This window comes from Astatotilapia calliptera, chromosome 10 (assembly GCF_964374335.1).
Source record: "Astatotilapia calliptera chromosome 10, fAstCal68.1, whole genome shotgun sequence".
Taxonomy (NCBI): Eukaryota; Metazoa; Chordata; class Actinopteri; order Cichliformes; family Cichlidae; genus Astatotilapia; species Astatotilapia calliptera.
Window position 1 is genome coordinate 5,726,877 of NC_137431.1, and position 26,431 is coordinate 5,753,307.

At 40.7% G+C, this 26,431-nt stretch overlaps 1 protein-coding gene across 3 annotated transcripts in view; it reads left to right on the top strand.

Moving 5' to 3' along the window:
- opcml (opioid binding protein/cell adhesion molecule-like) overlaps positions 1 to 26,431 on the top strand; it is a 445,347-nt gene that overhangs the window by 360,325 nt on the left and 58,591 nt on the right. For all 3 annotated transcript variants that reach the window (XM_026181472.2, XM_026181471.2, XM_080307427.1), the window contains one exon: positions 8,382 to 8,507. In XM_026181472.2, the coding sequence (XP_026037257.1) occupies positions 8,382 to 8,507 (126 nt within the window). The remainder of the gene's footprint in view (positions 1 to 8,381; positions 8,508 to 26,431) is intronic.

Consider the following 26,431-nt stretch of genomic DNA (forward strand, 5'->3'; position numbering starts at 1 on the left):
GGTGCTGTATTTCAGAATGAATAAGCTCTTTAAATGCATCTGAAATCAGTACTACAAAATCCAAGGAGTTTGTTTGTTGCTGTCTTTGATTCTCTATGTGACTCCTGCATCTCACACATGACATCAATTCAATTTTTTCAGTTTTATTTGTTGACCAAATCACAATAACAGTCGCCTCAAGGTGCTCTATATTTTAAGGTAGACCATATACATACAGAGAAAAACCTAACAATTATATAGCCCCCTATAAGCAAGCACTTTGGTGACAGTGGGAAGGAAAAACTCCCTTTTAACAGGAACAAACCTCTGGCAGAACCAGGCTCAGGGAGGGGCGGTCATCTGCTGCGACCGGTTGGGGTGAGAGAAGGAAGACAGGATAAAAGACATGCTGTGGAAGAGAGCCAGAGATTAATAACAAGTATGATTCAATGCATAGATATGAGGGGCCGTACAAGCCAAAATTCATTCTTTCACTCTCACACACATACATTCTTCTTTCACACACTTATACTTTCACTCTCACATACATATATTTTCACTCTCACATACATATATTCTTCTTTCACATACATATACTTTCACTCTCACATAGTTTTATTTTAATTTTTATATTTAGATCTTTATATTCTCATGTTTACACATATTTGACTGATTTAATAGTCGACGCGTCATTTGAAGCTTTGTAAGATCACTTTTCCTTCATTTTTGCGTTTACCTGTGGACGGGATTATTTTTTAAAACGGAAACGGAAAATCTCCGTTTTCAAAAATACCTGTGTAAGTGTGGACGTAGCCGAAATCTTTTATAATAATAAATAGGTTTGAACGTCATGGGAGTGCGCATTGTGCTGCCTGCAGTTACTCTTCCGGCCACATGGTTCGCTTTTGGTAGCACCCTCAGTAAACTATGTAGTGCTTTTAAAGACACCTCAAAACGATACTTTCTACTAGAAAATGGAATATAATAATAAACACAGAATACCATATTTTTAGATTATAAAAAGAAAACAGTAAGAAAGAAGTTAGCTATAGGACATCATCTTTCATTGAGCACAATGGCTAGCTGCTATTAAGCTAGCACACGCTCCGACTTAAAAGTTGGCAGCTACACAATTTGTCCTCTAAAACAAGGCACTTTTGAAAAGACCTGGCTATATTGTCAAAAAAAAAAATAGTATTCAAGCAGAGAAGAGAATGGTAGCACCACCAAAAGTTCAAAAAACAACTGTTACAAGCTTCTATGATAAATAGCATTATAGATTTAGCTGATAAAGAAATACACAATTGGATATATGGAAAAATAATATGTTACCTTACCTGAAGGTGTAGTTTTATCCAAAAAGTACAGAGAGGCCAAGAGCAGCTGCATTCATTTAGGTGATCCTGAAAGAGCGCAAAATTTTCAAAGAAGGCGGACCGTTGTGTAACTCAGTAACTTTGTGTTCTTGTGACAAAGACTGCTTTGAGAGAAAATAATTTAGGTTCACCACACGAATAATAATTGCAGTAACGCTGGAGTGCTACATTTGCGTTGAATGAGATTAAAAATAATGTTTAAGCTTAAAGAGGGGCTTGAATTGATTTCTTTGAGTTTACAAATACTTAAGTGCAAAAATGTACTCCTCCTACCCCCAGTGCCCCAACAAACTCATTCATTTTGTGTTCAGAATCAGCCTCTGCTGGTTTTGAATAATTTTAGGTTTACACAAAAAAAACCTAACAATTACAGCAAATTAATTTGGTATTTTTTAATTGCATTTGTGAACAACTAACATAATTTGCATGTGTTCTTTGAAAGGAGGACCTGAATCTGTTTTTTGAGTGTGGAAAGGACTGCGGACTATAACGGACTATAAACGACCAGCTTCTTCAATGATGAATGCAGATGCTTCACTGGCTGATGAGCTGAACACGTTTTATGCTCGCTTCGACGCCGCAGTAATTAAAACAACAAACGGCTGCGCGCGCTCGGAGTGCACCAGTGAAGAAAATGCATTCGTCATCACAGAGCATGCCGTGAGGAACACCTTCAGGAGGGTGAACACCAGGAAGGCAGCAGGACCAGATGCAATCCCTGGCCGGGTCCTTAGAGCCTGCGCTGATCAACTAGCACCGGTGTTCACGGAGATCTTCAACCTCTCCCTGGCCCAAGCTGTGGTTCCCACGTGCTTCAAACAGTCCATTATTGTCCCTGTTCCAAAGAAACAACAGCCCGCTTGCCACAATGACTACCGTCCAGTAGCACTGACTTCAATTGTGATGAAGTGTTTTGAAAGACTGATGAGAGATCACATCACTTCTTCACTTCCTGCCACCATCGACTCACTTCAGTTTGCTTACCGGACTAATCGTTCCACAGACGATGCCATATCTCACCTGCTCCACACACCCCTGAGTCACCTGGACACTGGCAGAGGGAATTATGTTAGGATGCTGTTCGTGGACTACAGTTCAGCATTCAACACAATAATTCCCTCTAAGCTTTTCACCAAGTTGACGGATCTAGGACTCAGCTCATCACTGTGTCAGTGGCTCCTCAACTTCCTCACAGACAGACCCCAATCAGTGAGGGTGGGAAAACAAGTCTCCCCCTCCATCTCACTCAGCACTGGAGTGCCTCAGGGCTGTGTTTTAAGCCCCCTGCTGTACTCACTGTACACTTATGACTGTGTAGCCACATCCGACACCACCTCCATTGTCAAGTTTGCTGACGACACTGTTGTTGTGGGCCTGATCTCCGACAACATCGAGATGGCCTACCTGGAGGAGATTAGGAACCTGGAGACCTGGTGCCAGGAGAATAACCTCCTCCTAAACATCAGCAAGACTAAGGAGCTGATCGTGGACTTCATTACAAAGCAGGCGAGGAATTACAAACCCCTCATCATCAGTGGCACGCCAGTGGAGAGAGTGGACAGTTTCCGATACCTGGGTGTCCACATCACTCAGGACCTGTCATGGTCCTGTCACATCAACACCCTGGTTAAGAAAGCCCGTCAGCGTCTCTTCTTCCTCAGAAGACTTAGAGACTTCCATCTGCCACTGAAGGTGCTCAAGAACTTCTACTCCTGCACCATCGAGAGCGTCCTGACGGCAAACATCTGCACCTGGTTTGGGAACAGCACCAAGCAGGACAGACGAGATCTGCAAAGGGTGGTGCGCTCGGCAGAACGCATCATTCAATCAGAGCTCCCTGACCTGCTGTCCATCTACACCAAGCGGTGCAAGTCCAAAGCTAGGAAGATTATGATGGACCTCTCCCATCCCAACAATGGACTCTTCTCACTGTTGAGGTCTGGGAAGCGCTTCCGCTCCCTTAAGGCCAAAACAGAGAGAATGAGGAGGAGCTTCTTCCCCCAGGCTATTCGGGGCCTGAACCAGGTGTAGGACTGGACTCTCCCAAACACGTCACTATAAGACTGGACTCTCACACACGTCACCACACGCACCACCACACATTTCCTATAATCCTATAATTCCTATAATTTATAATCCTTATCTTTATAATCTCTTCTGCTATTTGCACATTCTTTACTGTACATTCCTAAGTTAATTTGTAAATTTTTGTAGTAAACTGTAAATTGTAAATATTGTAAAACTTTTCTTCTGTCATTTAATGGTCGGGCATTGTACAGCTACAAGCATTTCACCCCCATGTCATACTGTGTATGGTTGTGTGTGTGTGACAAATAAAATTTGAATTTGAATTTGAATTTGAATTTGAGAGTGAGCTGTTTTGGTGGAGGCACATTCTTGGAGTATGTCTTGTTAGTTTCTGTTTTTAAATCAGGACTTGAAGTAGTTTAAATGATAATTGTGCTATCTCTGCTGAAGTAAATTGGGAGCAAAGGCTCCCAATCCTTCCTAATCCCCTTAGTAGGAGTGGGAAGATGAGCATGGATGTTGTTGCTTAGCTTATTTTAGGTACCTACTTTCCAAACATCTAGAAATATCCATCTACACATTTTGCTATTGCATTTTCTGACACTGGCATTTGTCATAAATGTATGATTTATCTTCTCAAACACATCATTGCAAGTCATTCTAGCCATGCATACTATATCATTATGTACTTCTTCTTGTGCCATTAGGATAACACATTGTAGCATTTCTGTTCCTTTCCATGTGAATGAAACCCATTTACCAGTAGAATGAAGGTTAAAATTAGAAAAAAATATTGCAGAGAAAATCATTCTCAGCACTTTTGCCTAGATGTTCAACAAATATTAAAGGAAAGCATTAGTTTCCTCCTTTGATCGCTTCTGGATTTCATTTTCTAATTAACTACTTACTATAAAACCTTGGTTGTGCTGATATGAAGGATGATGCATCCCCAGCCACAAGCCACAACTTAGCAAGCCCGGTGGCAGGGGAGGTATGTTTTTTTCAATCACCTGCCTACTGGCATTATCAAGCTGGAGACCCTTCACTTACTCTGCAAACAGATGCTACTTCATTAAATTCTGTGGTCACTATAACAATGGTTCCAAACCGCACCACCCACCACAACCATCCCATTCCATTTAAAACTTCTTAAAAGTCCAGCATGTTACATTTTCCTCTCATTGAATCATACATTCATTCCATGGCATTAGTTTAACTGCTGTAAGCAAAAGATAGAGAAGTCTCTTAATTGCAGTTTAATGCAAGGCAACAGTACAGCATCCGCATCACTGCAGCCGCAGTCCAACTCCGTCTGCCCATCTCCCGCTCCCCTCACTAGTGAACAAGACCCCGTAATATTTAAATTCCTACACTTGGGGCGATAACTGGCCCCTGAGTTGGAATGGGCACTTCACCCTTTTCTGGATGTGGACCATGGTCTAAGACTTTGAGGTGCTGATTCTCATTTACATCGGGTCTCACTTAGCTCTGAACCGCTCCAGTGCGAACTGGAGGCCACCTCCTGATGAAGCCAACAGAACTGCATCATCTTCAAAAGCAGAGATGAGAAGCTGAGAAGAAATTCTGTCCATAAAAATGAACAAAATCTGTCACAAACGAGTTCCAAAAAATCAGAAGTAGTGATGCCATCTTGATGGTGTAAATTATCTGTGAAGCCTGTTGGGAAAACAGGACCCAAATGCAGGACTTCCTGAACAAAGACAATGAGTATATTTTGAGTGTAAAACAATACAGTGCAAAACAGTTTCAATATCAGCAGTGACTTTCTAGTGCAGTGAATTCTTTTCTAAAAGCTGTTGCCACAGCTCCCACAGCAACATTTACGAAAACACACTTGGCTCCCTCGACACGCTACACAGTTTCCTGAATATGAACAAAACACAGCTGTTAATGTCATGAGAGAAGGGGATTGGACCCAAAATGCAGACTCAATAGGCAGAACAACTAAAACACTGCTTTATTGCTGGATGTCCTAATACAAAAACAAAACTGGGAAAACATCGGAACTAAACTAATGAACATAACAACGCAGGACAGAGGCCGACGCTGAATATACACAAGGGCAGATGAGGAAACAAACCACAGGAGGAAACAGACTGACCATAAACTAACAAGACAGCTGAACATGAAACATGGTAAATGGCCTGCATTTGTATAGCGCTTTTCTAGTCCTTAAGGACCCCAAAGCGCTTCACACTACATTCAGTCATTCACCCATTCACACTCACATTCACACACTGGCGATGGCAAGCTACATTGTAGCCACAGCTGCCCTGGGGCGCACTGACAGAGGCGAGGCTGCCGGACACTGGCGCCACCGGGCCCTCTGACCACCACCAGTAGGCAAACATGGGGATATTTGGCATGCAGCCAGGAGGCAGCCTGGGATCGAACCTGGGATCGAACCACCGACCTTCTGATTAGCGGCTGACCTGCTCTGTCACCTGAGCTACAGCCACCCACTAAACATAGGACAAGAGACTGTCAAACTGAAACAGGAAATAGTGGCACACAGACAGACGAAACCCAGGAAACAGAGGGAGAAGAAATGGGGCCCGTGACTGGAGAAACAGGCAACAGGTGGAGAATACTGAGGGAAAGACACAGAGATTTGATAAAAAGACATGAACTGGACCAACACCCAATACAACCTAAACTAGAAATACTAAATAAACTCCAGTGTGTAAGCAAAATAAACTAGAAAATATAAAATACACTGAGAACATAATGAATAAACTAGACTCAAGCATCTTAAGCATCTCCGCAAAGTGTGGTTGCATTGACCTCTGCTCCTTGGAAATGTGTTGTAATATTTTTTTGCGTCCATCCAGTCAGTCTTCCTGTATCGTTAGCATTCGCTTGACAGGGCTCAAATCCACTGGGTCCTGTTAGGTAATAAATATATAATCTTAAATGCTTTTATGCTGATTATATTGGTTTATATAAGAGAGGCCCAGACTTCAGTGTAAAACTAGGTTGCAGGCTGACAGGAAATTACATGCTTTTGCAGAGCGTGCTTTTGCAGCTAGAAAGTGAAACCAACTAGGCTGTTTGATCGAAACTTAAAGTTTGGTGTGATGTAGAGAGCGAGTATATAAATACCTAGGCTTCCGTTTGTGCTTCAGACCTGGGGTTGTGTGTTTTGTGTTCAGGTCTCCATATCCGGATATGTAAAATAAAGATCATTTTTAAAGTAAAAGGACCACTTTGAGCCCTGTGTCTTTCTTGGCCATAAAGAATACTAAAGAACCGGAATTTAATAGTCCATTCTGGCTGGATCATTCGGTCAAATCTGTCAGGAAAATAGGACCCAATGCAGGACTCCCAGAATGAAGACAGTGAATTTATTTAGAGTATAACGTAATCTTTTCAGCAGTGACTTCCCAGCTTCCAGTACAGTGACTCCTCTTCCAAAAGCTTCTTTCTCCACAGCTTCCACAGCAATATTTACAATAACACACATGGCTCCCTCCACATGGTTCTCCTTACTTGCCAAAACACAGTTGCACGAGCTGACTGTTGCCACACAACAATCCAGTGTTGACTGAAGCACAGCCACTCTGTTAAGTAGGTCTCTAGTGATGAGCTACAAACATGTGATCATTGTCAGGTGTGGCTGGCTTCAGAGTGGAAAACTGTCAAGGCCCCATGTTCATATGAAGGCGAGAACATGTGCACACACACACGCACATAAACGTACAAAGAGGGAAAGCAGGGACAATGAGCAACAACAAACAAAAATAGAAGCATCAGGTGAGGAGATGAGGACTAAAACATTACCACACCTGCAAAATAATGGCTAATAAAATGGATCACTTTATAGTCCAGTGAAATAAGCCCTATAATAGTTATTTCTAACATATTTTTCTTGGAGTGTTCAATAGTAGCTTTGCATGATCAAAAAACGTTTTTTCTTATATTCATCCTTGGTGCAACACCTCGCTCCTTCTGTCATTCTATTAGCGCATTCCTGAATAATTTTAGAGTTAGGGGACAATCGCTTTTTCACACAGGGCCAATTATGTTTCAATTTCTTTCTCCTTAATCATAAACACCTTCATCTAGAAACGTTTGTGTTTACTTATGTTATCTTTGTCTAATATTTAAATTTGCTTAATAATCACATTTAAGTGTGACAAAAATATAGGAAATCAGGAAAGGGGCAAACACTTTTTCACAACACAGTAACATTAATACTATAAATGTGGCCAGGTTTGTACTCTAAGGAGCTTGGAAAGAAAAGCGTCTGGACGTCTTTAAGTTGCTTGAAGACGTTTCAACTCTCATCCAAGAAACTTCTTCCGTTCTAGGGCAGAATGGAAGAAGTTTCTTGGATGAGAGTTGAAACGTCTTCAAGCAACTTAAAGAAGTCCAGACGCTTTTCTTTCCAAGCTCCTTAGACTACAATGACCTGGATCACTGAGAACCTTCACAGACCAGGTTTGTACTGTTGTATTTTTGTTTTCTTGATATGAAATTATTTATGATCAATTAAGGCACATGCCCATTCTCATCTGTCCTTTTCTTCTATGAATGTCAACCCAGCATTTTGGGCTAATGTGGTTTTAAAGTTCAAGTCAATATGAGAGAGTTAAATTACAGTGAAGGACAGTAACGTCTAACCCTTGACTTGAGGTTATCCTCTTACAGAGCACACTCAATCAATGAGCCTGCCACACACACAAATCAAATTTCCTTGGTGAAAGTTAAAATCCTGTCGTACTTAAAATTAGTCTGATGCTTGTCTAATAAGCAATGTGGCATAGATACATGATGAAGAAAATCAATCATGTATAACATCACACCGAGCCAGAGAATTGAGAGATTTGTCAGCTAATTTCATGCTAATTGAGTCCCCATCCCTGGGGTTATTTTTAACCTCATCATGGGTCTGACCACATGCAATAGCAAGTACTTCGCTTATTTGTCATTAATTAGAGTAAAAACATCAATCACGATTCTTCTTTCTACCCTCAGTACCTGCCAGGATCACTAACATATCAAAGGACGTCACGGTGAATGAAGGCAGCAACGTCAATCTTATGTGCCTGGCAGTTGGTCGACCTGATGCAAACATAATTTGGAAGCATCATTCACCAAGGGGTAAGCCATGGTTTATTTTTATTTCATTGTTCAGCTGATTACTGTGTGTAAATCCTGTGATAGAGTACCCCGTAGCAGAACCTTTTGGATTCCAGTTGAGTTGTAAACTCATGGTGGCATAAAAAATTATTTTGTTATTATTTTGAATCATGAATTTGTTACTACACTTTTCTTTTGTCCAAAACTAGAAAATTTATATTGATCTCTATTAACATTCAAGTTGTCAAAGTTCATTTAAAAGTTTCTCAAAACAAATATGTGAAGCAACTCATTACCTCAGTGTAAAGGTGTCTAAACCAACTCCCCACACACTCAGATACACTTGAGATTCCCACACAACACTCCCAATTCTTGTTTCACATGGATTTTCTTCTATATGTAGAACAGCTATTTATCTCTAGATGGAAATTAATCTGTAGCTGTTTTTATTAACGTACACTTTCCACAACAGGGTTTAAGATTAATTATAGGCCGCAACCCTTTCTTCTTTTCAAAGTGGTGGATTTAAGGAGATGAAACTGCACAGTCTGTGGCCTGACAAGAATGAACTCCAATCAAAGTATTACTTGGCTAGAGGCCACAGCTCATTTTTTGATTGTTTGGCTTGTTTGGATTGTTGGCTCCTCACAGCAAAATACCACCTAAGATGCTCTGTGTGCCACTACGTATGTGTATCTTTGTGTGTTTTATGTTCTAATTGCGCTTCCAACTGTGCTTTCAGCAGTGTATGTTATGTGCTGCTTCTCTATAGGATCAGATATTAAGCCTCCAACATAACATGAATGCTTACAGCCAAGCTGTTGCTCTTTCTTTTACAGTTGTCTAGAGCCAGCAAAACCTGGTTTCCACACCGTAGGAACCCTTCACTACCTCAGTCATTCAGTGTTTCTGCCTCCCTGCATTTACTGGTTTCCTTAGTGTTTAAAAATGCTATAAAATAAGTCTTAAGTCATATTCAGTTCAATCCAGTTTAATTTGTATAACACCAAATCACAACTACAGTTGCCCTAAGGCAATTAAATTAAATCAGTTAATCCCTATTAGAATAACTACAGTGTGGACTGGTGTGATTAACACAGACTGCATATTCAATTCAGTTTTAAGTTTTAAGAAATACAAATTATGTTGCATTTCAAAACATACCTTTTATTTTATCAAGAGGAAATTAAAGGAAATAGTAAGTAAAATGTAAATATAAAAAGTCACTCTGTTATGTGATTTGAAACTCCCCCCATATCAGAAAGAAACTCTTTACAACCCACTGTGAGCTGGTGCACAGTTGCAAGAATAGTGGTAAATAGAATTAGAAGTAATAAACTGGCATCAACAGCCAGTCAACCTGGTATATTGCCTTTATGCTTGTGCGTGTATGTGCTCTAGTCAGTGGGGAAAGTAATGGATTATCTTACTTGGCGTTTCTCTGACTAGCACTAAAGAAAAGAAATACTATGTGGGGAGATCTTTGGGCAGCCAAAGAAATTGTTGCTGGCACTCAGAATCGTAAATGTTTTTCCTGCAGAGTAGCATTTCAGACTCGCTTATTACCATTTGCTTTTCATGTTTGTCACTAGTGATAATGAACCATTCCCTCAAAGGATAGTGTTGGTGCTTGTTTGCTCACTTCATTGCCAAACCGTGTTTTTCAAGATTTAAGCTGCTTGAATGTCTCAAATGTCTTAAATCTGCAATGTTGTCTTGCACTTTATATTACTTATATAACTGGCATAAAATGTTCACTCTCAAATAGTGTCAGCAACATAAACGATTGTAACTTTGCATAGAAGGTGCTGCACCTTCACTGTGAATAAGAAAAGAATCTTTGGCAAATGTTACTTATTTTGAACTTAAAATTTCACAAGAAACTGTTTCAAGTGAATTACTGTAAAATTACCGTGTATGTGGAGTACATGAAACACTACATGTACTAAGTCTAATTTATACCACTGACACCTATTCTGAACAACTGTTACACATTTAACACTGTGCATGAAACTGAATTTAAAATTAAAATTCTTGAAGTTACAGTTTTAGAGTAAATGTAGTGCTATCTTGTCCAAATACATAAAATGGCATTGTTGTTAATACTCCTACATTGATTTATGTAAGCTAACTAGTGACAGAACATACATACATACATAACAATAGAGACAGAAACAAACAAAAAAAAGCAGGTCTAAAGGGTGAATTTTGTATTTTTTTCCTGGCTGTAGCAATGAGTTTTATCTTTAAAAAGACAAGGGAAGAATAGCCAATTTGATGCTTTTGATGCCTCTGCCCTTAACCCTTGGATGCACAACCTACCAATACCTACACTCTTCCACGGGTGTGGAAGAGTGCAGAGGACTCCCAAAAAACACACCGAATGGTACATACCAGTTCACTTCCTGCAAGAATGGTTAATCAAATGAAGGCCATGAGCTTATGTTCGATTACATTTTTCCACTCTTTTCCCCTGTCTCTGGCTACTCTTCGTGCCTCCATGTTTGTGCATGTCAGCACCTCCTCTATTATATTATCAGACATGAACATCTTCCATGCATCTATTGGGGAGACAGTACTAAACCCAGGTGCAAGCCCTGGCCAACTATTCAGAATATTGAGCAGGAAGAGGGGCTCATTCTGTTAGACACAATATCCATTTCCTCTTCAGAGGACTTCTCTGTGTCTCACTGGCCTTATTCAGTGGTGTAGTCTGGGTCCTCTATATCTAAGATGTCAGATTCTGAGTCAATGCCTCTGATGGGCTCTTCATCCCCTCCATCCTGGATCATTTGTAGGGCAAGGTCCACAGGGATCCTAGCTGGCCTCATAGTAGCTATGTTACTTTAGATATTAAAAATAAACATCAGAAAGGACAATGTTTGAAATGCACAGAAAAGTATAAATCGTTTGTTACTGTCTAAAAATAAATTCCTGATCCATCAGAAGTGTAAGTGGGACACTCAGAGTTGCTAAGAATTAAAGGTTCATAGAAAATTCCATAGGAACTGCTTGGGGTCATTTTTGATCCCACTTGTGGAAGAGTGGGGTAGTGATACAAAAACTGCATTTTTTAAATTATTGAAAAAATAAATAAAATCGCAAATAGCCTCATGTTACAAACATATTTTATGAGGAATACCTTCAACATGAATATATTACAACTTTTCATTTTTAAGATTTTGAAGAAAAACAACCCATGGGGTCATTTTTGACCCCACGTGTGCATCTAAGGGTTAAGCTCTGAAAGCAGTTCCAGCATAAAGTCGCGAAAGTCAAGCCTTTCCTCCATTAAGAGACAAGAGGCTGTAGTAGAGCTGGCTGCCACACAAGCTGCACTAAAGGTCCTGCAGGAGATAGAATGTGAACAACAAGAACTTGAAAGCCTTGAAGAAGAAGATAGAAAGAGGATTGCATTACAAGAGGAAGAAAATGTGGCAAGAAAGAAAGCACTGGAAGAGAAGTGCTTACAGACTGTTAAGAAGTTAAGTGCGGCAAAGGCACGGCTCCAAGTTTATGAACAAGATGCAAGCTCAGATGAGGAAATAACAGAGTTACTTCATAACCATGCAGCTCAGCAACATAGATCTCCAGGAGCTGTAAGGAGTCCACGTGAGCATCCCGTGATACACCAAACAGATAGTGTCACAGTCCTTGCTGAAGCAATAGCAGAGTCTATTAATGTAAGCCGTCTACCAGTACCTGAATCTTCTGTCTTCATAGGAGACCCACTGAGAAACAACGATTGGAAGATGTCATTTCAAACCCTAATAGGTAGGAAAAACATTCCAGTAAATGAAAAGGCCTATTACCTTTGTAAATACGTTGGTGGACCTGCAAAAAGGGCCATCAAAAGTTACACTCAACAAAAATATAAACGCAACACCTTTGTTACTGCTCCCATTCCCCATGGGATGGACGTAGAGACCTAAAATTCATTCCAGATACACAATATAACCATCCCTCCCAAACAGTGGTCACAAATCAGTCCAAATGTGTGGTAGTGGGCACATCTGCTATATTGAGATAATCCATCCCACCTCACAGGTGTGCCACATCAGGATGCTGATCTGACATAATGAGTAGTGCACAGGTGTACCTCAGACTGCCCACAACAAAAGGCCACCCTGGAATGTGCAGTTTTTTGCGCTATTGGGGGTCTGGGGACCCAGAACCGGTCAGTATCTGGTGTGACCACCATTTGCCTCATGCAGTGCAACACATCGTCGCATGGAGTCTATCAGATTGTCAATTGTGGCCTGTGGAATGTTGGTCCACTCCACTTCAATGGCTGTGCGAGGTTGTTGGATATTCGTGGGAACTGGTACACGCTGTCGTATACGCCGGTCAAGCACATCCCGAACATGCTCAATGGGTGACATGTCCGGTGAGTATGCTGGCCATGCAAGAACTGGGACATTCTCAGCTGCCATCTGCCCTGAACAATGTGAACCATGATTCATCCGTGAAGCGCACACCTCTCCAACGTGCCAGACGCCATCGAATGTGAGCATTTGCCCACACAAGTCTGTTACGGCGACGAGCTGGAGTCAGGTCAAGACCCCGATGAGGACGACGGGCATGCAGTTGAGCGTCCCTGAGACGGTTTCTGACAGTTTGTGCAGAAATTGTTTGGTTGTGCAAACCAATTGTTCCAGCAGCTGTCTGGGTGGCTGGTCTCAGACGATCTTGGAGGTGAACCTGCTGGATGTGGAGGTCCTGGGCTGGTGTGGTTACACGAGGTCTGCGGTTGTGAGGCCGGTTGGATGTGCTGCCATATTCTCTGAAACGCCTGTGGAGACGGCTTATGGTAGAGAAATGAACATTCAATGCACGGGCGACAGATCTGGTTGACATTCCTGCTGTCAGCATGCCAATTGCACGCTCCCTCATTGCTTGTGGCATCTGTGGCATTTTGCTGTGAGACAAAACTGCACATTCCAGGGTGGCCTTTTGTTGTGGGCAGTCTGAGGTACACCTGTGCACTACTCATGATGTCAGATCAGCATCCTGATGTGGCACACCTGTGAGGTGGGATGGATTATCTCAATATAGCAGATGTGCCCACTACCACACATTTGGACTGATTTGTGACCACTGTTTGGGAGGGATGGTTATATTGTGTATCTGGAATGAATTTTAGGTCTCTACGTCCATCCCATGGGGAATGGGAGCAGTAACAAAGGTGTTGCGTTTATATTTTTGTTGAGTGTAATTCCTATTAAGAACAGATGCAGCTTACGACTCAACATGGGATATCCTGGAAGAAAGATTTGGAAGCTCATTTGTGATAGCTAAAGCTTTCCAGGATAAGCTTGCAGCATGGCCCACAATCGGACCCAAAGACAGTGTTGAGCTGAGGGATTTTTCAGACTTCCTTAGAGGCTGCCAGGCTGCAATGTCCCAGATTAAGAGTCTGGAAGTATTGAACGACTGTGATGAAAGTCAAAAACTTCTAACAAAACTGCCAGAATGGCTGGTGGCCAGTTGGAATAGGAAGGTGATTGAGATAGAAGAAACTTGTAGTGTGTTTCCTACTTTCAGTCAGTTTGTAGAATTCATCACAAAGGAAGCAAAAATAGCTTGCAATCCAGTAACTTCTCTTCATGCCTTGAAGTCCAGTGATGGTGAAAAAATAAAGACAACAAAGGCACGAAACGTTGGTGCAAAGGTGCTTGTGAGCAACTCTGAAGAGAATGCAGAACCCAAGAGATGCACCTTCTGGGAAAAATGCAATCATGGTATTCAGACATGCTGGAAATTCAAGGAAAAACGAGTTGAAGAACGCGTTAAATTTGTCCAGACAAAGAAGTTGTGCTTTGGATGTTTACAACCAGGACATCATTCAAGGACCTGCAAAAGAAGGAGTCTTTGTGAAACATGTAAGGAAAGACACCCAACATGTTTACATGAAGATTGCGAAAGGGCAACCAGAAGAGAGAAAAGCAGTGATGAGCATGGGGAGAGTGTAAAAAACTCAAAATATGCTAAGTCAAAGGAAAGAACAGAGAGCAAACACACCCCTGAACCATCAAATGAAGCTACATCAAACAGAGTAGTGCAAGGCATGGACAGCATGTACTCCTCTACAGTTGTCCCAGTTTGGTTATCTACATCAACTAACCCAGAGAATGAAATTCTCGTATATATGCACTACTTGATAACCAAAGCGATACCACATTTGTCATGCAAGATAAGGGAGAAGCTCTGGTAACTAAAGGGGAGTCTGTGCAGTTAAAACTCTCCACACTTTCATCCAGAAATACAATCATCCCAAGTCAGAGTTTAGTTGGACTCCAGTTGAGAGGTTTCTATTCATCAAAGAAGATTTCTCTCCCTGTAACCTATTCAAGAGAGTTCATACCTGTCACGGTCCTGGGTCGGTTTGACCCAGCATTTTGAGTTTCTTATGTTTTGGTTTATTTTTGCATTGTTGATTAGTTCTTATTCTCTGGTGATACTGTTTTGATTATAATTATATTCTGATTCTTTAGTTATCTGATGATGATGTTGATGATGATGACGATGATGATTATTTCTGGTTTAGGTTTTGTTATCTTGCCCTCATGTTTGGTTTAGGTTGCCTGTGCTTAGTCTTCTCTGCCCGTATGTCCCTCTGTCTGTCCATGATGTCATTATGCCTGTTTACGAGTCTGTGTCTCTGTCTGGCGTGTGCTTCCTGTTTTATTTTGTAGGTCTGTGTCCTTTGTCAGTGCGTTCAGCTTTGTGCTCTCCCTGTCTCGTCAGTGTAATCAGCGTCAGCCATGTCTCCCAGCTGTTTCCTCTTCACTCCGTTCACCTCTTGTATTTAGTGTCTGTGTCTTCCCCTACTCGGTGTCGCGTCGTTAACATCTGTTCACCCTCTGTGTGTTCCGTTTGCCAGCCAGCCTACCTGCCTAGTTATTCTGTTCTTCCAGTTTAGTTAGTGTTTTTCTGTTCTGCTTCTTACCAGCAATAAAGCTGTGTGTTTTTGAGTTACTTCCACCTCAGTGAGTCCTGCATTTTGGGTCCTCTCTTCCTGCCTGCCTACACATAGACATGACAATACCTGCCAATCTAAGTCACATTCCTACACCAAAAATGGCAAGAGCTTGGCCACACCTAGAGCATCTTGCTGCGGAGATTGCTCCATTGATTGAGTGTGATGTAGGGCTTCTCATAGCATATAACTGCCCACAGGCTTTGCTAACCCGAGAGGTTGTCCCAGGTAAAGACAACGAGCCATTTGCTCAAAAGACATATTTAGTATGGAGCATAGTCGGTTGTGTTAGCCCATGTGTCAACAATGGTGATTCCATAGGAAGCAGCCACAAGATTGTCATGAAGTCGGTGAAACCTCATCTCCAGACATCTAAGAAGCTCACAAATGAAGTGAAATACATATGTTGAACCCAAGTTAAGGAGTTAATTTCGCCACCAGATGTGCTGAGGATGCTTGAGTATCACTTCAGTGAGAGAAGAGTGGAGGATCCTAATTTATCTCAGGAAGATTTGCGTTTTCTAACCATAATGGAAGAAGGAATCAAAATTAAAGCAGACGGTCACTGTGAAATGCCGCTTCCCTTCAAGAAAGATCGACCAAATCTCCCAGACAAGGCATGTGCAGTTCATAGGCGCCGATGCTTGAAAGAAAGATTCGAAAAAGACAAACAATACCAAAAGGACTACACAACCTTTATGAGTGAAATCATAACAAATGGGGACGCAGAAAAGGTCCCAAGAGGAGAAATTAACAACAGTCCTGTGTGGTACATTCCTCATCATGGAGTGTATCATCCACACAAGCCAGGAAAAATATGGGTTGTGTTCAACTTCTCAGCAAGATTTGAAGGCGTGTCATTAAATGACTACCTTCTCACTAGACCAGAATTAACGAACAGCCTGATAGGTGTTCTCTGCCGCTTTCGCAAGGGACAAGTCGCTATAATGTGCGATATTGAGTGTATGTTCCATCAGTTTCACATCAAAGCAGAGGACCAGGACTACTTGAGATTTCTCTGGTGGGACAATGGAAACTTCCAGGCTCAACCATCTGTCTATCGCATGCGAGTGCACCTATTTGGAGCTGCCTCCTCCCCTGGTTGTGCAAACTTTGGGTTGAAATATATTGCCGCCCAAGGACATGGTCACTACAGTGAAATAACCATTCAGTTCATTGAACAAAACTTTTATGTGAACGATGGGCTCACAAGTGTCGCAACCAAAGATGAAGCCATCAAGTTGGTATAGGAAGCAAGGCAACTCTGCAGTGCTGGCAAACTGCAAATTCACAAATTCATTTCCAACAATCATGAGGTACTTGCATCCATTCCAGAGAGTGAACGTGCAGATTGAGTACAAAATAGTGACTTGGTTCTTGGTGAGTCCCAAATTGAGAGAGCTCTGGGAATCAAATGGTGCATTGTTTCAGACCAGTTCCATTTCAGAGTGATTGTGAATGGGCGTCCACTTTCTAGAAGAGGAGTCTTATCAACTGTGGCATCCATCTATGACCCTCTTGGCTTTGTGGCACCATTTATTCTGGTTGGAAAGCAAATACTCCAACAGATGTATCAAGACAAGGTTGGATGGGATGAGCCACTGTCAGAAGAGCTCAAACCACGGTTGCAGTTTTGGCTGTTAGATTTAAAGAACCTGGCTGGCATCAAAATTCAGGGCTGTTATCTCCCAGAAGGTTTTGAGAAAGTTGAAAGATATGAGCTGCATTTCTCAGATGCGAGTGTTAAAGGGTACGGTGAATGTTCTTACTTGAGAGCAATCAGTGTTTCAAACCAAGTCCACTGTTCTCTAGTTATTGGCAAAGCCAGGGTGACTCCTACAAAGGTCACCACAGTACCCTGGCTTGAGCTATCAGCAGCAGTGTGAACGAGTCACCTGCTTAAAAGGGAGTTGGAAGTTCAAGCCCAAGAATTCTTCTGGACGGATTCGAAGGTTGTTCTTGGATACATCAACAACGATGCTAGAAGGTTTCACATATTTTTGGCAGATCGCATTCAGCGTATCCAAGATGGTTCCGATCCAGACCAATGGAGATATGTGACTTCTGAGAACAATACTGCTGACCATGCATCAAGGGGTCTGACAGAAAAGGGACTAATTACTTCCAACTGGGTCCAGATTTTCTCTGGCAGGATAAACATCCTACTGATGAGATTAAGGTGGGAGAGTTGGGAGCTGAAGATCCAAAACTTCGTAAGACTTTTGTCCATAAGACACTGACCACAGAAGGTTCGTTGCTCAATCATTTCTCAAAGTTCTCAAACTGGATAAGGCTAGTTAAAGCCATTGCACGACTGATGCGATGTGTCAAAGAGGTCAAGGGTCTGATGTGCAGAACCAACAAAGTCACCAGTCTTGAGGAGAGGAAAGAAGCAGAGCTTTTCAACATAGCTACTGTTTAAAACAAACTGTTTTCCGAAGAAATCAAAGATCTGAAATCGAAGAAAGAGACAATAACAAGAGACTGTGCAAATAGGCAGCACAAACTGAATCCCTTCATGGATGAAAATGGTGTGCTAAGAGTGGGAGGTCAGCTGGAGCATGCAGATTTACACCCACACATCAAACATCCAGCGATCTTGCCGAGCAAAAACCACATATCAAAGTTGCTGATTGAACACTTCCATCAAAAGGTTCATTACCAGGGACGTGGGATGACTATGAATGAGCTGCAATCAAATGGCATTTGGCTATTACGATGTAGTCACGCAGTGTCTTCCTACATCTACAAGTGTATCAAATGTAGGAAATTCAGAAGGAATGCTGAAGTACAAAGAATGGCAGATTTACCGCGTGAAAGAGTTGAAACATCGCCTCCCTTTGCCTAGTGTGGAATGGACTGCTTTGGCCCGTTTTACGTTAAGGAGGGAAGAAAGGAACTTAAACGCTACAGTCTGCTATTCACATGTCTATGCTCTCGTGCTGTGCATATAGAGTTACTTGACGACATGACCAGTGATGCCTTCATTAATGTTCTTCGACTCTTTATCGCCATACATGGAAGTGTTCAACCAACCAACTTTGCTGGAGCAAGACGAGAGTTCTTGGAATCTGTAAAGAAAATGGATTAAGAAAGCCTAAAACAACTAGGTTGTGAGTTTGTCATGAACCCAGCATCTACCAGCCATATGGGTGGGGCCTCGGAAAGGTAGATCAGGACAATTAGAAGTATGTTGACATCCATTTTGGATCATTTATCCAAAAGGCTTGACACTTCATCCTTGTGTACCTACCTTTATGAAGTCATGGCGATCATAAATAGTAGGCCCTTAACAACTCACCTGCTGAATGATCCCACTGGTCCACAGCCTGTTATACCGAATCACATCCTGACCATGAAGTCTTCAGTGGTTTTACCACCACCTGGTGAGTTTGTGAAGGAAGACCTTTATCTTCGGAAGAGATGGCGCAAGGTGCAATACCTAGCCAATGAATTCTGGACCAGATGGAAAAGGGAATACTTGCTGAATCTTCAGCAGAGAGGAAAATGGTACAAAACACAGAGTAATGCCAAGATCATTGACATTGTGATGCTGATGGATAATAGTCTACCCAGATATGAGTGGAAGTTGGCCAAGGTAACCAAGGTGTACCCTAGTGAGGATGGAATCATTAGTTAACTCAAGCTGCTAATCAGTGATGCAACACTGGATGACCAAAGAAAAAAAAGAGTTAATAAGCCAGTGTATCTTGAGAGACCCATCCACAAAATAGTTACCCTACTTGAAGCTGAGTAGTTTAGAACTCCTATCTCTGTAATTTATGTTTTGACCCAAGGGACATCTACACTTTTTTTCTTTTGCAATGTGGTTCAGTTGAAAATCACCAGTGATTTGGTGGGAGTGTGGCTGCCATCAGCAGCAGTTATGCAGTTTAAAATAATTTCATGGTTTAAGTTATAATAAATAAGTTAAAAATACTTTATTTTAATATATCAGATTTAATGTATAGATTGTTGGTTTAAAAATACACATTTAAAGGTTTATAGAATGTTTCCAGGGTGGAACCAATGTTCAGTCTGTTGTTGGGGGTTGACAAAATTTCAGTTACATGCCACACTTGGTAGAGGGCAGCATGCTTTCCTCTCTCACTTGGTGGTAGAGCTATGTAGACCTGTGCAACGAAGTTTTCCTGCTATGGGAAAGAGTGCACACGGCAAAATGCGTTTTCATTAACCCCTGCAAGTTAATGCGGCCAATGAGGTATGCAATTTGTATCTTATATGTTGTGGTAGAAAAATAAGATGTTTGTTTGTGACAGAACTGTTGAGTTTATGGTAGTCAGGTGTAATATGTTAACATTTTGTAAAGGTCAAATTGTGAATGTTTTATGTCGTTTAATATTGTGCTTTATTGTTTATTCTCTATGAAAACAATTTACTGTGGAAATTGATTATTTTATGTTGTTTGTACAGTTCTCACGGCACTGTTGGTGGCACCTGTGTGCAATAAATGCCAGTAAAAATCAAGAACGCCTTGTGTCCGTTTTTCAACTTGGAGGGAGTTACAGTTCAGTTGCAGAAATCACTGTCTGTCTGCCACAGTCCGCCACACCACCTACTAGTGCAAGTTATAGCTCTAATAATTAGAACAAATGTAAACATGAACCAAAAATGCTACTTTCTTCTCTTGGCCAAAGGAGTGGAAAACTGTTCTGTGGTCAGACAAATAAAAATGTGAAATCTGTTGGATCCTCTGGAATAAAGAAGAGATGGACCAAGAGAGGAGACGTAGAGAGGTTTTAAAATCTTTCATCTTTGATGGTATTGGGATGGATTAGTGCTTTTGCAATTGACAGCTTGCACATTTGAAAAGGAACAACCAGTAATTAAAGGTATATACAGGTTTTAGAGCTACATCTGCTTCCACCCAGATGATTTCCATTCCATTAAAGGCCTTGCATGTTTCAGCAAGACAAGGCAATGCTAAATTGCAGCTAAACTGCAGTTATTAAAACAGCTTCATGGTAGAAGAATCTGGACCCTGAAATGGTATGTCTGCATTTCAGGCCTTTCATGTGAATTGTCTTCTATACGCATGTCAGGAAATGACAAATATAAATAATATCGTGTTAAGTACCTAGAAATCTATATCAGGCAAAAAAGGACAAAATAAATTTCCTAAAAGTCCAGTCTGTCTCATCCGGAAGAGTGGATACTACACAGTGGTAAGCATAGCCCAGTCCCAACATTTTGAAACATATTTCTTCTATCAAATTAAACAAAATATGTATTTTTCGAAAGATTTGCAATGTGCGTCCAGTGTAATTCAACCCTAACTTATATAGTAATGGGTAAAGGCTTTCTTATACCAATGTATTATTAGTCAAACAGCAACAGTGAATATGATTTAACACATTTACATTTAAATTAATTTAAACTCCACAGTTTCATTCAGCATTTAAAAGAAAAGTAACTAATGATATTTTAAATGATTTGAGATCAAATGCTTTTAAGTTATTTTTAATTTATTGTTAGCAATTTATCAACCTGCTGTTGATGAATTGCTAAACTCTCTGCACAGAGTTCTTGCAGGGAGAGCTTTGAAACTTCCACCCGTTCTTCTTACAGTGGAGGATCTGGTAAGTGCAGATAGCATTATGCAGGAAACATCCCTAAACAAGTGACTAGCATCCCAACAGCTGGTTGATTCACTTGCCATCAGCATCACTGCGCACTGTTCATATCTGCTTAAGCAGTGTTCCTAAACCTCACCACACCTTACACCAGTTGTTCCTCTGAGGTGTTTATTTTTAGCTTTCACTCCTGCTCATTGTCGTAAAGCCAGATGCTACCGGATATGTGGGTAGGTTATCAATACACCTGTGGGCTTCATTTTCTGCAATTTTCCTTTTTTGTACAGTAATAAGTGAACTACTTGTATTGTGCTGCTGTGAGTGCCATCCTGAGGATAGCATCAGTAATACAACATCAATATGGAGACAAGCCAGAAAATTACTTTAAAAAAATCGATTATGATCAATATATTTTTTATGTATTTTCATTTGAACTCCAAACACTTTCCTTAACATACAACACTCTTAACTTTATTAAAAAAGATCAGTTATAATGTGGTGATTTTATGTCCTCTTTACTATAAATCCTGTCCTCATTGCTACTGAATCAATGGAGATTGTAAAGCCATTGTTTGGTAATATATTCTTCATAAAAGATAGTGACAGTCTGAGTCTGAGTTGTGTACAGAGAAGCAGCTTCTCAATTTCCTGTCAATTTATGTTTCCCCTTTATTTTTTTTCCACTGCAAAACTTGGTGTCAGGTCTAGCTCATAAGGTGACATAAATTATTCCAGCTACCCCCTGGCAGCCACTAAAAGCATTAGAAGGATTAAAAGATATAAGTCAGCTGACTTAAATATTCCAATGTATTCTAGCAGCTCTAGCAGTAGCTGTTCATAATTCAAGTGTCTCAAAAACATTACTTTATGAAATTGCAAAGTAACTGACATTGCTATCAACAAGCTTAGAATGTAATTAGATCAGTTAAACTTAGACAATTGTTGCTGTAAAGCTTTTACCATTGGAAAACTTTTTTTTCAACTTTTAAGGAAAACAGTTGTCTCTTAATTGCAAGAATAGTAACTCAAAGCAGGAAACTGGAGCAAGAAAACCATATTAGCCGTCTAGGAACATCGATTTTTAAAGTTTACTGTACATGTAATGTCAGGTATTGTGGAATGGAGACTAAGAATAGAGGTATTTAACAAAACACAAACTTTTATTGTGACAAGCAGCAAAAAAGGCCACTGAAAATGAAGTCTATAAACATTAATGGTGAAGACACAAGCAAACAAATGGTACAAACCAGCAACAAACTGAGAAGACACAAAGGCTATAAATGCAGCACACTGAGTCTAACACCCAGGAAATTGTTTTTTTTTTATTCTCAAATGTCAAATCCAAACTTACATATGATTTATTGCTTTAGCTAGATAATAGCGACATTGCTCGCTTGCTTCTGTTTTTTTTTTTTTGTTTTTGTTTTTTAAACATGGATTCCTCCCCAAAATGAGGGCATAATAAAATTGTCAACTCACTTTACTTTATATGCTGTAGTGTTGCATTATTGCCAAATTTTGTTACTGACTGAGGATTAAGGTACCTACCCCAGTTATAAATACACAAGAAAGCTTGTAGTGTTGATGGCTGGCACTCAACGTCATTTTCCTAGTGTTGCTATCAAAAATTAGATTTCATTGGGTCTCTAGTCTCGCATATATTTATTTGCCAAGTTTTACAAAAGTAGTTTTCCTCTCACAGAGCTGGCTTTTGCAGTTCTAGTTCTCATTTCTTTCTTCTTCTTTTTTTTAAGAATTTCAGTTTTTGCGAGATGACAAGTAAATTGCAAGTGAAAAAAAGCTTTCATGACACCTGAGGGACAATTATTTGAAAAACTGGCAGTGCTGAGCACTTTTGACAGAACCACAGCAGCACGGACAGATGTTGTCAACTTGTGATTAGTCTCCTGATGAGTGCCATTCAGAGTGTTATACAGCAGAAATGAATGACATGCTATTTGCAGTGCTGTCGCCTTCCAATATGAACAACTCTCAGACATTCTCTGCTGAAACTGGTGATGCGGTTATCATTGGGAGAAGGAAAAGGTGCTTTTTCATAGGAAAAGATTAAAAGTAAGAAGATCCTTCAGAAACGTTTCACAGATGCCTCGCACACTGAAAAAAATAACCTGTTTGAGCAACAAAAAAATATGTACATTGGTGGCATACAATAAAGTTATGTTTGTTGTGTTCAGCCTCAGTTTTCTGTTTTATAACTGCGCAACTTTTATTGATTTCTATATATGTAATTTTTTTAAATATGTAATTTCTCTGTTTTACATTCAGGTTATCTCCTGTTAATATAACAACCCCCCCCCCCCCTCCCCCCTCTCCTACTGGTGGTAAAATGCACCAGTATATATATATATATACACACACACACACACACACACACACACACACACACACATATGTGTGTGTGTGTGTGTGTGTGTGTGTGTGTGTGTGTGTGTGTGTGTGTGTATATATATATATAGTGCTGTCAATAGATAAAAAAAATAAACTAATTAATCACACAATTTTCTGTAATTAATCGTGATTAATCACAATTACTTGATCAATAGCTTGGTTGCAATTACATTTTTTTCAACTTTATATTTAAACTTGTAACTGACACTTTTGTAAACACAAAGAATGTCTGCTTAAATTCAAAGAGAATTTGAATAGTTTTCTTCAGTCTTTTAGCACAGGTTCTTTCCTGTGAAAAACAACTTTTTAAAAAACCTATATACCAATAGGTGTACACTAATATTTAATATATGTTAGTGCTGTCAAACAATTAAAATGTTTAATCAGATTCATCACAGGGTTACTGTGGATTAATTTTGATTAATCAATTAAATGTCATTCATTTTTATGTTAATCACAATTCATTTTGCATGAGCAAACAGACTTGGAAAAAAAGGCAAAACTTACACACTGAACATGTTTATTGAACATCTTGAACATTCATGTTAACAAAAAGCATTTATCCACTCTCTCTCTCTGTCACTCTTGGGGAGGCACTTCAAGTCCTTGAAACGAGGAACCAAAGCTATGTAAAGCGCATGTTCTTAACGATATTAATAGGTTTGGAGTTTGTTGCAATCCACTATTGTGTCAGTCAATATTTCCGAGGTAGACTTACTGAGTTCCCGATGCTCTGTGAGTGGTTTTTGTTGCAAGTTAGGTGATGCATTTAGCCAAAGTCCTAGCAGCATCCCTGACCAACGTAAGCTTCGTGCCAATGTGATATTTTAAGCTGGAACTGCTTCGGTGAAAAGAAAATTCCTTCTTGGGCAATGTGCATGATACTTTATGTCGGTCGACTGTTCCGTCTTGTTATTTTTTTAATACTCAAATTTCCCATCGAGAGGGCCAAATGTCGTTTGCCCGTCACTACCAGATCAACTGCCCACTGGGGCATGTGTGAAGGTATCTCTACTTGGACGAACTGCCCGAAATACATTGACAGAAACATTTCACGGATTTTGAGTCATTCTGCACTCCAGATGTGTTAAATTTGACAGCACCAATATATATATGTATATATATATATATGTGTGTGTGTATATATATATATATATATATATATATGGCCCCAACTGACCGAGTGCTCAGTGAGTGCTCAGTGAATACCTCAGGCAGCAGAAACCCAAGAAAGAGGAGGGAGACGAGGAACCATCATGGAAGGACAGGCCCCTGCACGGTATGTACCACCGGCAGATAGAGGAGGTGGCTGATATCCAGAAATCCTACCAGTGGCTGGACAAAGCTGGACTGAAAGACAGCACAGAGGCACTAATCATGGCAGCACAAGAACAAGCTCTGAGTACAAGATCCATAGAGGCTGGGGTCTATCACACCAGGCAAGACCCCAGGTGCAGGCTGTGTAAAGATGCCCCAGAGACTATCCAGCACATAACAGCAGGGTGCAAGATGCTAGCAGGCAAGGCATACATGGAACGCCATAACCAAGTGGCCGGCATAGTGTACAGGAACATCTGTGCCGAGTATAACCTAGAAGTCCCGAGGTCAAAATGGGAGATGCCCCCAAGGGTGGTGGAGAATGACCGAGCTAAGATCCTGTGGGACTTCCAGATACAGACGGACAAAATGGTGGTGGCTAACCAACCGGACATAGTGGTGGTAGACAAACAGAAGAAGACGGCCGTAGTGATCGATGTAGCGGTTCCGAATGACAGCAATATCAGGAAGAAGGAACACGAGAAGCTGGAGAAATACCAAGGGCTCAGAGAAGAGCTCGAGAGGATGTGGAGGGTGAAGGTAACGGTGGTCCCCGTGGTAATCGGAGCACTAGGTGCGGTGACTCCCAAGCTAGGCGAGTGGCTCCAGCAGATCCCGGGAAAAACATCGGAGATCTCTGTCCAGAAGAGCGCAGTCCTGGGAACAGCTAAGATACTGCGCAGGACCCTCAAGCTCCCAGGCCTCTGGTAGAGGACCCGAGCTTGAAGGATAAACCGCCCGCAGGGGCGTGCTGGGTGTTTTTTTTTATATATATACACACACACATATATATATATATATATATATATATATATATATGTATATATATATATATATATATATATATATATATATATATACACATACACTTTTGGAGTTACCAAAACTATTTTACTAATAAGAAAACAGATTTGCCTCTTTGTGTGGTTGTAGGTATAAAACAGCTAATTAGAATTGTGGATAAATTAACAGTAATAGCACAGTGTGCACAGTGTCATGTGCTGCTTAGGTGTGAATGTTTAGGTAAGTGTCGCAGGGTACAAGTTTTACATTGCTGTTTTGGGCTGGTGGAAGAGGATAAAGGTCTCAGCAGAAGCCCTTCTTCAAGATCCAGGTGAAGTTGCCGAGCTGGACAAAGACTGGTGACAAGCAAATACAGAGTGCAGATTACAACTTTGTCAAAGTTCAAGTTTGAACAAAATAGAGATGAGAATCAGGCAAAAAATAGCTCCTGCAATACACATGGTCCTCAGGTGTGCCAGTGTGATGCCACCTAAGCTGATCCGCCCACCTGTTTCTAAAAAAGGATAACGGAAAAGGAAACCAATTCCCACACAGTGTGTAAAGTACTGTCTTCAACTTTCTTTGTCCCTATTGCAAAAGCATGTAAAAAGGTAATAAAGGCTTTGTCAAAAATGACCAAACAGAAACTTTCTACTGGTGGTTAGTGATTTTGATGAATATTGTGCCTATACTGGTGCACACTGCCTTGCACTGCAAATGACAAAAGCCTGGTAGCCTACATGTTTTTTTTGTTTTTTTGTTTGTTTGTTTTTTTCAGACTTGTGGCTATACACAATCAGTTATTTGCAGGCCTGAAGCAAAGAGAGCCATTTTGCTTAATGCAATCATTGGGGACAAAGGAC